A 14,253-nucleotide genomic window follows, 5' to 3' on the forward strand; every position below is an offset into this window, starting at 1 on the left:
AAAATCACATCAGAATCAGATACCACAGGTCAGAAACCTGTTAAAGGGGCAGGCGCTCTCTTAAGAGTTGCTTCAGTCCCGGAGCTCAATTGATAGCAGCTATTAGGACCCCGTCAAGAGCCGTGAGAAAGCTAAAAGTGGGGGCTCACTTTATTAACTAAAAGTAAGGTAGTCAATGGGATGCCCTGTGTACTCACTTGTCACTCAAATGCCCCCCGGCCACTTGAGTTACGCAGTACCCCCAAAAGAAGCTGCCCAGAGCAAGTCCAGACTGCCGCTTGTCCCAGCCGAAGAAGCCACTCATCGACACTGCGCAGATTGGCATGCTGGCCCGGGCGCAGTAAAGGAGACATGTTCCCATCAGAAGAGCTGCAGTCCAGACCCGGGTCTCTAGCCTGTAACGAGAAATTGAAAATAAGGGGATATGTCCTGAGAGCTAGTGGACTGTGACATCTTAAAGGGAGTCTGCCACCAAGTTTTTGTTTTCCCATTTCAGAGCAGTATGATATAGGTGTAAAGGCCCTGATTCTGGCGATTTGTCACTTACTGGGCTGCTTGCTGCAGTTTTGTTAAAAATTACTGTTTCATCTGCTGCAGATCTACCAGTTCTCTGAATGTTGAGCTCTGTATAGCCCCTCCCACATCTCCAATTGGCAGTATTCTGCCTATGCGCAGTGCACATATAATGCTGCCAATCAGTGGTAGGGGTGGGGTTATACAGAGCTAATGAATATGGAGGACTACATGGAAGCAGGGTTACTAGTCCTCTAGTGATAATCTGCTGATAAAACAGTGATTTTAACAAAATCACAGCAAGCAGCACAGTAAGTTATACATCACTGGAATCAGGGTCTCTGTCTCTACATTATGCTTCTCTCAGATTAGGTGGCAAAAATTTGCTGACAGTTTCCCTTGCTTTTAGTTATACCACTGGTCCTATCGGTTAAGTGTTTGGACAGGGTCACACTTGCAGGACATCCTAATGTGTATGAATGTACCAAGTTCTCTTCGGCCATTTCATAGATACTTGGCAGGACAGCAATATGCCAGCTCCTACAGAGCCAGTAACAGCAGCCATACTGGTGGTTTCCACAGTGACAACCCTGCAGATCCTGCATCTGCGCTGTAGGCGATTACTATATTGGAAACCGTCCTGCAGATAATCAGATAGTGCTGGTTTCAACCAGAATCCTTTGCATACACCCCCCCCCCCCCCCACCTTCCTACTAATCCAGCAATGAGGAAGCAGCATCTAATATTTAACCACATATAGCCTGGACAGCATCCAGATTACACAGATACTAGCGTCGACAATGTAACAGCAAGAGGGAGAAAATACTGTATGTAATACAACGTGCAAAAAAGAGACAAACCGTACAAGCTGCAGTCACAACTCTGCTGGAAACAGTCAGCAAGCTTATGACCAGCAGCACTGAGCTCTTAAAGGGTTATTCCCACTTTCATAGAATTTACTGTCTAGTTTTTCTTTTATTTTCAGCTTGTTGCTTAGGAGACCGACCAAAATTCCCATCTAGCAGAGGTGGCCGAACATGTAGAGTTCTTACAAGTTCTTTACTATTGGGCTTGTAAGCACTGCTTTGAATCTGGCCTTCTGCTGTTAGCTCCTGATATCTGCTGGCTTCAGTGAAATACTTACAAACTAGACAGCAGCGGTGGTCGGTTTCCTAGGCAACAAGCTGTTAACAAAAGAATTAATATCTCGAGAACAGCTGCAAATTTTAACAAAGAGTAAATTGCAAAAGTCACTATCCAAAAATACACATCTATGAAGATGGGAATAATCCCTTAAACTGGTCATACACATAAGACAGAGGTCTGCAAGACCCCCATTCTGCAGTCAGTTATTTCTCCTGACCCCCTCAGATACATAAGCTTTCATCCAAAGTGAATGGAGGCCTTTATCATGTAGAGGGGCAGTTAGTTTTTCCAACATCCCGGCAATATGAAGTACTGGAACATGTGCCGTACAGACAATGAACAAGCAGGGAATGCTGGGAGAGTTCTGCTCTGAAGAATACAGAAAAAAAAACAGTTGTCATATGGAAGATCAGAATTCTCACCTGTCACCTTCAAGGAATGCACAGGTGGTTCTAAACAACCAAAATGAGAATGAAAGGTATGGATAGAGACAATGATGTCCCGTGCCACCATGTTGTAAGGTGAAACTATCAGGAGGAGAGAACGGGCACCGATAATGAGTCCGTGTACATCACTCCCTGTATACAGCCCCATCCTGCAGTACATCACTCCCCTTAGGCCCCTGTATACAGCCCCATCCTGCAGTACATCACTCCTCTTAGGCCCCTGTATACAGCCCCATCCTGCAGTACATCACTCCCCTTAGGCCCCTGTATACAGCCCCATCCTGCAGTACATCACTCCTCTTAGGCCCCTGTATACAGCCCCATCCTGCAGTACATCACTCCCCTTAGGCCCCTGTATACAGCCCCATCCTGCAGTACATCACTCCTCTTAGGCCCCTGTATACAGCCCCATCCTGCAGTACATCACTCCCCTTAGGCCCCTGTATACAGCCCCATCCTGCAGTACATCACTCCTCTTAGGCCCCTGTATACAGCCCCATCCTGCAGTACATCACTCCCCTTAGGCCCCTGTATACAGCCCCATCCTGCAGTACATCACTCCTCTTAGGCCCCTGTATACACCCCCATCCTGCAGTACATCACTCCCCTTAGGCCCCTGTATACAGCCCCATCCTGCAGTACATCACTCCTCTTAGGCCCCTGTATACAGCCCCATCCTGCAGTACATCACTCCCCTTAGGCCCCTGTATACAGCCCCATCCTGCAGTACATCACTCCTCTTAGGCCCCTGTATACAGCCCCATCCTGCAGTACATCACTCCCCTTGAGCCCCTGTATATAGCCCCATCCTGCAGTACATCACTCCTCTAAGGCCCCTATATACAGCCCCATCCTGCAGTACATCACTCCAATCAGCACTCTCTATGCAGAGCCCTAACTAGAAGTACATCGCTCCACTTAGTTACTCGCACTCCAGTGGAGTGTGCAGACATCACAGAGTCGAATAGCAAAAGTTCTAACTGGGTGCCAGCACTGACGGTGATGTAGTGACATTATGGTGCCTGCAGTGCACGGAGTCTCAGACTCACATGCTCAGGATGAATGGTGGTGGATCATGGAGACATTGACTCCTTGATCCACCATTCTATTTGGTGGTATCTGTGTACTAAGGATGCAAATACCACTGAAATTGTGATGTCAGTGGGAGGAGAGAGGGCTCGATCCCCCACACCCTGACTCATGGGACCCATGGTGGCCGAGTGGGCTGCCACTATAGATGGTACACCACAGCCACACACCTCTACTTCCTGGCATGAGCTCTCTGCCACTTCCCGTGACATCATCCCTCAAAGTAGAAGCTCTGTTCTAGACACGTCCCAGAGCAGAGCTATGCTGGCTAGAAGCTAGCGGACAGACTGCACTGTTCATGACTGAACATGAGCTGGATCTACAAGATGGTTCCAGTGTCCGCTGGAGGATAAATAGAGCTTGTAGGGGATCTTCATGGAGATATGTGCTAAATGGGCCAGGTTTAAAACAGGTTACATTGGCACAATTGAATAAATATATGTGTACACTATAATAAGATAACATTGTGATTTTAGGAAGTCATTTCCATAAGGAGCTACAAGAAAGAAATCCATCAGATTCACAGGTCTTTATCTGCAGTCATTATCTCATTGGCATCTCCCTGGGTGCCTCCTTGGTGTGGCCTTCACATCTCCATAAATGTCTTCACCTTGGCATGGCCCTGGATCTCCTTCCCCAGATACCGTACGTCTTCCTCTGGGGACCACTCCCTGAGTGCCCCTTTCTGGGCCATGGTTGAGACTTAACCACTATTGGGATTTTACTCCAACCTGATGACGCCATGATCTAAGACCTCTACTGCCCAATCTTTTTTTTCTCTCCAATATGCATACAGACGATAACGTCATATCTTCTACTACTATCAGCATTTTATATGACATCCTGATTATGTCTTATTGGCAGTCTGCATTCAAAGCACACAGAGCGGAGCCGTGATATCATCCCGAATGTTTGTCCTACAGATAGCAAATCCTTGTACTCTCAGGAGCCTTTGTCTCACTTACATCTGCATCCTGATGATTAACACTTCTGAAGGCTACTGACATCAACAATTGACCCTCAACATAGTGATATGAGAAGTTGTATTCAGACCTTTTTGAAGAAACCTACAATTGTATGCAAATATTTCATATATTTTATATCTGTTAAGGTACCTTCACACTAAACGACGCTGCAGCGATCCAGACAACGATGCTGATCGCTGCAGCGTCGCTGTTTGGTCGCTGGAGAGCTGTCACACAGACCGCTCTCCAGCGACCAACGATGCCGGTAACCAGGGTAAACATCGGGTTACTAAGCGCAGGGCCGCGCTTAGTAACCCAATGTTTACCCTGGTTACCATCCTAAAAGTAAAAAAAACAAACGCTACATACTTACCTACCGCTGTCTGTCCCCGGCGCTGTGCTTCTCTGCTCTGGCTGTGAGCGCCGGGCAGCCGGAAAGCGTCGTTTGGCATCCGTCACAATCCGTCGTTTTGGGCAAAAAACGGATCCTGCAAATGTGCTCGCAGGATGCGTTTCTTGCTCATAGACTTGTATTAGCGACGGATCGTGCGACAGATCCGTCGTGTTTTGGCAGACCGTCGACACAAAAAAACGTTCAAGTGAACTTTTTTTGTTCGTCGCGTCTGCCATTTTCTACCGCACATGCGCAGCCTAAACTCCACCCCCTCCTCCCCGGACTTCAGAATGGGCAGCGAATGCGTCGAAAAACTGCATCTGCCCACGTCGTGCAGAAATTTCACAACGTGCATCGGTACATCGGCCCGACGCATAGCGACGGACCCGTACCAACGCAAGTGTGAAAGTAGACTAAGATGTGTTACGCGAAGCTGTAGGAGATGTGGGGAGGTCCACTTAGCAAGCTTGGGCAGGTCACTAGAGAGAAGTTGTCTGGCAGCAAGGCCATGGCTACCAGGAGAGAAGACAGCAAGCCAACAGTTACCACTGGGAGGGTCTGGGCATGGAAGCGGATGCCCTGACATGCTGTGTGCAATTTGCCACCTAAATTTTTTGTGTGGGTTTAGCTATGAGGGAGGGTCTGGGTTATGGATGCGGGAGTGAGAAGTGCTGTGGCCATACCAAGGGAGATAGCACTTAAGTCAGGTAAGTGGGGAAAAGTTAGCCAAGAAAAAAGCGGTCATCGGCAACACACCTTTTTATAGTTATCACATAATTCACCCTACTGTGAACCTCCGCATTTTAAAAACGAGGAATACGGAGGTGCTCAGCAAATAAGTAATATGCAAGTCAAGCAAGAAGAAGAAAAGTGGCACTCACTGTTTCCTAAAATCAGTCCTTTATTGCAATGTTCGGGGCAAAGAGGCGACATGGAGGAGTTGTGGGGAGAATCAGAAGATGTCTAAAGGATGTGGGTCACTACTTTAGGTCCCCTCGCCTATGTTCACAACAGGAATCTGGGCTGTTTTTGAGACTCTCAGAGAAGTGAATAGGGATAGCCACCTCTACTTTCACAGTGGTAGCACCATCAGAAAAAAACAAGGGTCAGAGACCCCAGTTCTGGAGAAGGGTATATAACATTGCCCACGTAGTATATAGCAGCCACGCAGTATATAACACAGCCCACGCAGTATATAACACAGCCCACGCATTATATAACACAGCCCACGCAGTATATAACACAGCCCACGCAGTATATAACACAGCCCACGCAGTATATAACACAGCCCACGCAGTATATAACACAGCCCACGTGTATATAGCAGTGTGGGCACCATATCCCCTGTTAAAAAAATAATTAAAATAAAATAGTTATATACTCACCCTCCGGCATCCAGCGAAGCTGTCCCGACGCGGGCGCTGCTGCTGCCAGCTTCCGTTCCCAGAGATGCATTGCGAAATTACCCCGATGACTTAGCGGTCTCGCGGACGACGGAAGGTGAGGATAGCAGGTTTTTTGTTTTTTTTAAATTATTTTTAACATTAGATTTTTTTACTATTGATGCTGCGTAGGCAGCATCAATAGTAAAGAGTTGGTCACACAGGGTTAATAGCAGCGTTAACGGAGTGCATTACCTGCGGCATAACGCGGTCCGATAAGTCCGATAACGCTGCCATTAACCCTGTGTCAGTGCTGACTGGAGGGGAGTATGGAGCGGACGCCGGGCACTGACTGGACGGAAGTAGGGAGGGACTAATTCTACAGACAGAGACGGACGTGCCCCTTAGACAATTATATATATTATATATATGTTTTGCATAAATGATTAAGATAGGAACACCCCATAGATTTCTAGAAGGACTTCAACAAAGGCTCTGGTAACGCCACATTGTGGTCCTGGTGCTACAGTCCACGCAGAAGAATCAGGACAGGCCAGACTTTCCAGCTGCTCAATTAAAGCATTTTGTGGTTAAGAAAACAAGATAGTAAAACATCAGGGCGTCTTCTCTCCTACAATCCGCTCAGTGTTTATATAGCACTGCTATACTACTGCAGAGCTGAATTTGTCATTTAACTCCTTGAGGCTTCAGTACTATTGAGATAAACTCATCAGCATCATCTTTATGCCTCGTTCAGACATACGAGTGCTAGCCTTTGGTTTTCATGGACGGCACTCGTAAAGTGACATTTAAACGTTTAGCAACCCCTGGTCAAAATGACTTATTGAGAGCATTTAAGCAAGATGAAGATGAAATGATTTCTAAAAGGCCTATAGATGACACATTTCCTTTGTATTTTAGACAAAAAATCTTTTACATTTTAAAAATTACAAAAAAGAAAAAGAGCCGATGCAAAACTTTGGGCACCCTGTATGGTTAGTACCTAGTAGCACAACCTTTTAAAAATGTATCACGGCTTGTAAACACTTTTTGCAGCCAGACAAGAGTATTTCAAGTCTTGTTTGAGGAATTTTCATCCATTCTTCCTTGGAAAATTCTTACAGTTCTGTGAGATTCCTGGGTCGTCTTATATGCACTGATATCTTGAGGTCTAGCCAGAGATTGTCAATGATGTTCAGATCAGGGGACTGTGAGGGCCATTGTAAAACCTTCAGCTTGTGCCTTTTGAGGTCTATTGTGGATTTTGATGTGTATTTAGGATCATTATCCATTTGTAGAAGCCATCATCTTTTCAATTTCAACTTTTTTACAGATGGTGTCATGCTTGCATCAAGAAATGTTCCCCGTGTCATTGGCTGCAGCACGACCCCAAAGCATGATTGCTCCACCCTCATGCTTAATGGTTGGCGAGATGTTCTTTTCCTAAAATTCTGTGCCTTTTTCCACACATAACTACTATTATTGTGGCCAAATAATTCTATTTTAAGTCAGGAGTTTAAGAGGGGGATGATAAAAAGCAGGGACAAGAGACTTCCAGTGTCTACATAAAGCAAAGTAAAGAGAAGAATTAGTTGGGTAGAAAGGCAAAATGAGCAATTTTAAGTACATAGTGCGATATAATATGAATGATGGTAATATATTAAGAAAATAAAACCTGTCCACACTGCCAAAAGTACCAATACCTGGTTTAAAAACAACAGTGTCACTGTGCTTGATTGGCCAGCAAACTCACCTGACCTTAGCCCCATAGAGAATCTAGAGGAAGATGAGAGAACCAGACCCAACAATACAGACGAGCTGAAGGCTGCTATCAAAGCAACCTGGGCTTCCATAACACCTCAGCAGTGCCACAGGCTGATCGCCTCCATGCCACGCCGCATTGATGCAGTAATTGATTCAAAACGAGCCCCGACCAAGTATTGAGTGCATTTACTGAACATACATTTCAGTAGGACAACATTTCGGATTTTAAAATCATTTTTCAAGCCGGTGTTATAAAATAGTCTAGTTTACTTAGATAATGACTTTTGGACTTTCATTGGCTGTAAGCCATAATCATCAACATTAACAGAAATAAGCACTTTAAATAGAGTCATTACAAACAGTGATTTATCTACTATCTAATTGTCTAAAGGTCACTTCCGTCTGTCTGTCACGGATATTCATTGGTCGCGGCCTCTGTCTGTCATGGAAATCCAAGTCGTTGATTGGTCACGGCAAAACAGCCACAAACAATCAGCGACGGGCACTGTTATGACCTGGTGGTTAGGAGCACCAGGAAAGACCTGATAGTTAAACCTCAAACAGGACAAGCTCTGGGATGTGGGAGCTCTGCTGACCGCAATCCCTAATCGTATCACACACACTAGAAATAGCCGTGGAGCGCTCCTGACGCTCCCTAGGCGCCTCGTCACAGCCTAAGAACTAGCTAGCCCTAGAGATAGAAAGTAAAGCCTACCTTACCTCAGAGAAATTCCCCAAAGGAAAAAGGCAGCCCCCACATATATTAACTGTGAGTTAAGATGAAAGTCACAAACACAGAAATGAAACAGGTTTTAGCACAGGGAGGCCAGACTAACTAAATAGACAGAGGATAGGAAAGGTATCTTTGCGGTCAGCACAAAACTACAAAAGACCACGCAGAGTGTGCAAAAAGACCCCCGCACCGACTCACGGTGCGGAGGCGCCACCCTGCATCCCAGAGCTTCCAGCTAGCAAGACAAAATAATGAAAGCAAGCTGGACTAGAAAACCATGAACAGAAAATAACAAACGGGGACTTAGCTTCTTGCAGGAAGAGACAGGTCTCAGAAAGATCCAAGAGCGAACTGAAGCAATGCAGAAACATTGACAGCTGGCATGGAGTAACGATCTAAGTGGAGTTAAATAGAGCAGCAAACCAAAGGATAAACCCCGTCACCTGTGTAAGGAACCTCAGAAGCAGCAGCTCCACTCACAGCCACCAGAGGGAGCCCATGGACAGAACTCACCGAAGTACCATTCACGACCACAGGAGGGAGCTCAACAACAGAATTCACAACAGGGCACAGTCCAGAAGAAAATGGCCGCTCCTTACTCCCTGCAGTCACTGCCCAGCGCCCGCATACTCCCCTCCAGTCACCGCTCACAAAGGGTTAATGCCGGCGGTAACGAACCGCGTTTTGCCGCGGGTAACGCACTCCGTTACCGCCGCTATTAACCCTGTGTGTCCCCAACTTTTTACTATTGATGCTGCCTATGCGGCATCAATAGTAAAAAATGTAATGTTAAAAATAATTTTAAAAAAACAAACAGAAAACCTGCTATACTCACCCTCCGTAGTCCGCCAAGCCGCTCGCGGCTGCCGCCATCTTCTGTTCCCAGCGATGCATTGCAAAATTACCCAGAAGACTTAGCGGTCACGAGACCGCTAAGTCTTCTGGGTAATTTCGCAATGCATCGCTGGGAACAGAAGATGGCGGCAGCCGCGCGTGTATCGCCGGAGCTTCGTGTATCGCCGGAGCTTCACTGGATCCCAGGGGTGAGTATATAACTATTTTTTATTTTAATTATTTTTTAACAGGGATATGGTGCCCACACTGCTATATACTACGTGGGCTGTGTTAGATACCACGTGGCTCTGTGCTGTATACTACATAGGCAGTGTTATATACTATGTGGGCTGTGTGATATACTCCGTGGAGTGTGCTAGATATTACATGGCCACTGTTATATACTGTGTGGGCTGTGTTATATACTACGTGGCTGGGCAATATACTACGTGGCTGGGCAATATACTACGTGGACTGTGCAATATACTACGTGGACATGAATATTCTAGAATACCCGATGCGTTAGAATCGGGCCACCATGTAGTCTACTATATAATTGTCTAAGGGTCACTTCCGTCTTTCTGTCTGTCACGGATATTCATTGGTCGCGGCCTCTGTCTGTCATGGAATCCAAGTTGCTGATTGGTTGTGGCAAAAAAACCACGACCATTGCCACGACCAATCAGCGACGGCCACAGTCCGGCGGCAATATGGCCGCTCTTTCCTCCCCGCAGTCAGTGCCCACTCGGTACTCCCCTCCAGTCATCCCTCACACAGGGTTAATGCCAGCGTTACCGGAGCACGGTGTAACGCACTCCAGTTACGCAGCTATTAACCCTGTGTGACCAATTTTTTACTATTGATGCTGCGTATGCAGCATCAATAGTAAAAAGATCTACTGTTACAAATAATAATATTAAAAAAAAACAACAACTTTATTCTCACCCTCCGACGTGTCGCCCTGTCCTCGGCAGTGCAAGCGGCAGGTTCCGGTGCTAAGGATGCTATGCGAGAAGGACCTGCCATGACGTCACAGTCATGTGACCGCGACGTCATCACAGGTCCTGCGCTCATATCAACCCTGGGACCGGAAGTTGCCGCGTGCACCGCACACAGGCGCCAGGACTACAAGGGGCCCTCGGAAGGTGAGTACATGTTTATTTTTTAACCTGTTACATACATGGCTGGGCAATATACTACGTGGCTCTGTGCTGTATACTACGTAGCTGGGCAATATACTACGTGGCTGGGCAATATACTACGTAGCTGGGCAATATACTACGTGGCTCTGTGCTGTATACTACGTCACTGTGCAATATACTACATGGGCTGTGCAATATACTACGTGGGCATGCATATTCTAGAATACCCGATGCGTTAGAATCGGGCCACCATCTAGTATAATATATGAGTTTCACTTTTTGTGTTGAAGAACTGAAATATATTATGGTAACTTTTTCATGATATTCTAATATGGTGAGAAGCACCTGTAGATGCCATCCGTGCACTGTTCACGATTTTTATGGACCCTTAGACTTGTATTTGCACTTTTCATCCATGCCGTAAAAAAAACAAGAAAAAAAAATACGGATAGATAGATCGCGTTCGTGCAACACTGATAGTCTGAATGAGGGAGGTATTACCCGTCTTTTACTGAGCTCCTTGCAGCTGATGTATAACCACAGCCCACATTCAGAGGAGGTCCACACGACAGTATAACATTTTTTTCCACAGTTTCATCCAGAAAAGTGAAACAATTTTTCTAACTTGTCATCAGTGTACAATCCGTTTTTTTTCTCAGCGGCTGTTAACCATTTACAGTTTCCCATGTTTCAGAAATGCAATGTAGCCATAAAACCCGGAGGCTATACAGCGGCATCCGTTTTTTTCGAAGGGAGACTAGTGCATGCTGCAATTATTTTTTGGCACGCAGATTTGGTCAGTGAAAAAAATAAAGTAAAAAAATTAAAATCGCTCCTCTGCACTGCCCCATTGGATAACATTGGCCTGAGTGTGGTCCTTTTTTTTATGGATAGCACTCCTACCGAAAATAAGGTAGTGTGAACAAGCCCTAAAACAGGTGTCCTCAACCTGTAGTTCGGGAGCCACATGTGGCTCGCGGTCCCATGAATTGTGGCTCGCGGCTGTCTGTCAGCTTGGTGCATTAGCTCCAGTTTTAGCAAACAGGTATGAAGAGTACATCTCAAAATGGTGAACTTTATGAGCAGCCCTGAACAGTAGAGCAGATCTGGATGCACATATCCTGGTCTTAGGGGTTTTGAGATGATTTAAGTATGGTACGCTGGAGACAAGATGACACCACCTGTCAGAGGAGATGTTTGAAGCCGAATGTGACAGTGTCTTGGGAGTGCTTTATAGGAGAATACTGAATAGAGGGGGTAGTGTACCCCTGGATCTTTGTATACTGCTTTGGGGTGATTGATTTTTGTGGAAAAGCTTTGGTTACCATTATACCTATAATGGGGGCTTTGGTTGCCACTACTGTGGGGGGGGGGGGGGGGGGGGTCGCTGAATGCGGCTCTCAACCCTCTCTCCAGGCTGGATGTAGCTCTCGACCCTCTCTCAGAGCCAAATGTGGCTCTCAAGGTCAGAAACGTTGGGGACCTCAGCTCTAAAAGGAGATAAATCAGCTGAGCAGTGCTCAGTAAAAGGTGGAAATAAAAGCTACAGCTCTGTCAGAACAAGTTACCTCATGGATTCTCAGATATTTTATTCAGCAAAAGGTTAAATGAAGCCTGTGGGCAAAAACACATGGATGCAAGTAAATAAATTGACTCCCAATTTGGATTTTTTAATCCAAAAATCGCAGCTCCAAAATAGTGGGTGCACAGATGTTTTTGGTTGCGCAACTTGTCAGAGAATTGCTGTGTAGCCCTAGCTGTAAGAAGCTCGAACGCTCGTGTGTTATATCGACCAGCGGCTAATGTGATCGACATCTCTCTAGATCATCAGTTGGCTGCCACCGCCATACCCATTAGTCCACAAATCCCAATGTGTATGGGAGCCAGCGGCCCTCAGATGAGTATGGGAGCCAGCGGCCCTCAGATGAGTATGGGAGCCAGCGGCCCTCAGATGAGTATGTGAGCCAATGGGCCTCAGATGAGTATGGGAGCCAATGGCCCTCAGATGAGTATGGGAGCCAATGGCCCTCAGATGAGTATGGGAGCCAGCGGCCCTCAGATGAGTATGGGAGCCAGCGGCCCTCAGATGAGTATGGGAGCCAATGGCCCTCAGATGAGTATGGGAGCCAATGGCCCTCAGATGAGTATGGGAGCCAGTGGCCCTCAGATGTGTATGGGAGCCAATGGGCCTCAGATGTGTATGGGAGCCAGTGGCCCTCAGATGAGTATGGGAGCCAGTGGCCCTCAGATGAGTATGGGAGCCAGCGGCCCTCAGATGTGTATGGGAGCCAGCGGCCCTCAGATGAGTATGGGAGCCAGCGGCCCTCAGATGAGTATGGGAGCCAGCGGCCCTCAGATGAGTATGGGAGCCAGCGGCCCTCAGATGAGTATGGGAGCCAGCGGCCCTCAGATGAGAATGGGAGCCAATGGCCCTCAGATGAGAATGGGAGCCAATGGCCCTCACATCTGTATGGGAGCCTTCTAAGTACTAACAAAAAGATAACGTCCGGGAAGATAAGTACCAGACACTGGGAACTTAAACCGCTCAATTCTTTTGTTCTCAGGGTAGATAAGCCAGTGCCAGGGATGTCTGATACCAGCTTTCTCTACTCTCTCTCCATTGAAAATAAACGAATAGGGGGAGTCAAGACAGATCGCTATCGGCAGGATATTAGCTCCTATAGATGCGTACATATATTAATCTTTTTATGCACCCGTTTAAAAAAAAAAAAAAATGCAGTTTCTCTAGAAAGTCAGATATTTGTGAGCAAAATATTTTCACCCGTTTTCCTCTCACCTCGCTTTATACAGCTGATGTAGATTTCAAAGCTCCAAATTATTTAAAAGCCCCGTGCCACTTAATACGTTTTCTTTACTTTACTCACTTATATATTATATTAGTTTCCACCGCTCCTGAGAGACATCACTGTCCCCATCGGGGCTCACAATCTAAATCCCCTAGTAGTAGTAAGTCTTAGGACATTTGGCAGAAATCACTCTATCCTTAAAACAAAAGTGTGTTTGAGTGTTTTGACGTTTCGATATACATTTACGATTATCTCTGAGCACACATAAAGCGAGTTGTTAACGTCGGAAAGGCATGTTTATACGCAACAACTGGATGTTTAAATGAGAAGAACTACAACGCTCAGCCATCACTACACAGAGGATGCTTATATACCAGACACTATACAATGGAAAATAAATGGCGCAAAAAGCGAAAAACAATATATTTTACAGGATGGCTTTATGGCACTATTTCTTACATGGGGGGGCGGGGGGATGTTGCTTAGGAATCACAACATTGCCATATGTATCTACTTACTAGACGGCAGACTCTGCGCCCAATTTACGTGGCATAATCCAGGAGCGGTCACTTATTAGAGTGCTAGCTCTAGGGGCTCAGCGCCACAGTCTGTTCACTGACCTGGACCAGTAGGGGTCTCCGCTGTTCCTCTTCATCCTGTCCACATGAAGAGGGTTCTTAGGTGGGGGCTGTGGCAGGTCATCATGTAGCAATCGTATCAGGTCGCTCCGGTGGGCATGTTTGCCCCCAATTGATGCCATTCAAAAAAACAGGGGGAAGTTTAACCCAGACTGGCACCTAGTAGCATGGCACACTGACTCCCTAAAGCTGTATGCATTGATTTACTTAGGATCTAAGAACCTTCTAAATCTCCAAACCTCTGACCCTTTAAATTGACTCTCTAAAGTTCTAAGCATTGACTCCCTGCAGTGAGATGTGTGCACTCCCTGAAATCCACAGTACTGACTCCTGTTGTGTTTGGAGCTGAAAGTTTTTCTAGTGGGAGGGACTCTTTTTTTTTTGCAGAGTAACTTTTCTC

The 14,253-nt window shown here is 46.3% G+C and overlaps 1 protein-coding gene across 1 annotated transcript in view; it reads right to left on the reverse strand.

Annotated features, from left to right (window-relative positions):
• Nucleotides 1-14,178, reverse strand: part of SLC17A9 (solute carrier family 17 member 9) — a 30,159-nt gene extending 15,981 nt beyond the window's left edge. The window contains exons 1-2 of the mRNA XM_069751144.1: nt 13,836-14,178; nt 198-395 (exon numbers count right to left, since the gene is read on the reverse strand). Of these exons, the coding sequence (XP_069607245.1) occupies nt 198-395; nt 13,836-13,975 (338 nt within the window). The 5' untranslated portion in view covers nt 13,976-14,178. The remainder of the gene's footprint in view (nt 1-197; nt 396-13,835) is intronic.
• Between the last annotated feature and the right edge of the window lie 75 nt (nt 14,179-14,253).

This window comes from Ranitomeya imitator, chromosome 2 (assembly GCF_032444005.1).
Source record: "Ranitomeya imitator isolate aRanImi1 chromosome 2, aRanImi1.pri, whole genome shotgun sequence".
In the NCBI taxonomy this organism is placed as follows: Eukaryota; Metazoa; Chordata; class Amphibia; order Anura; family Dendrobatidae; genus Ranitomeya; species Ranitomeya imitator.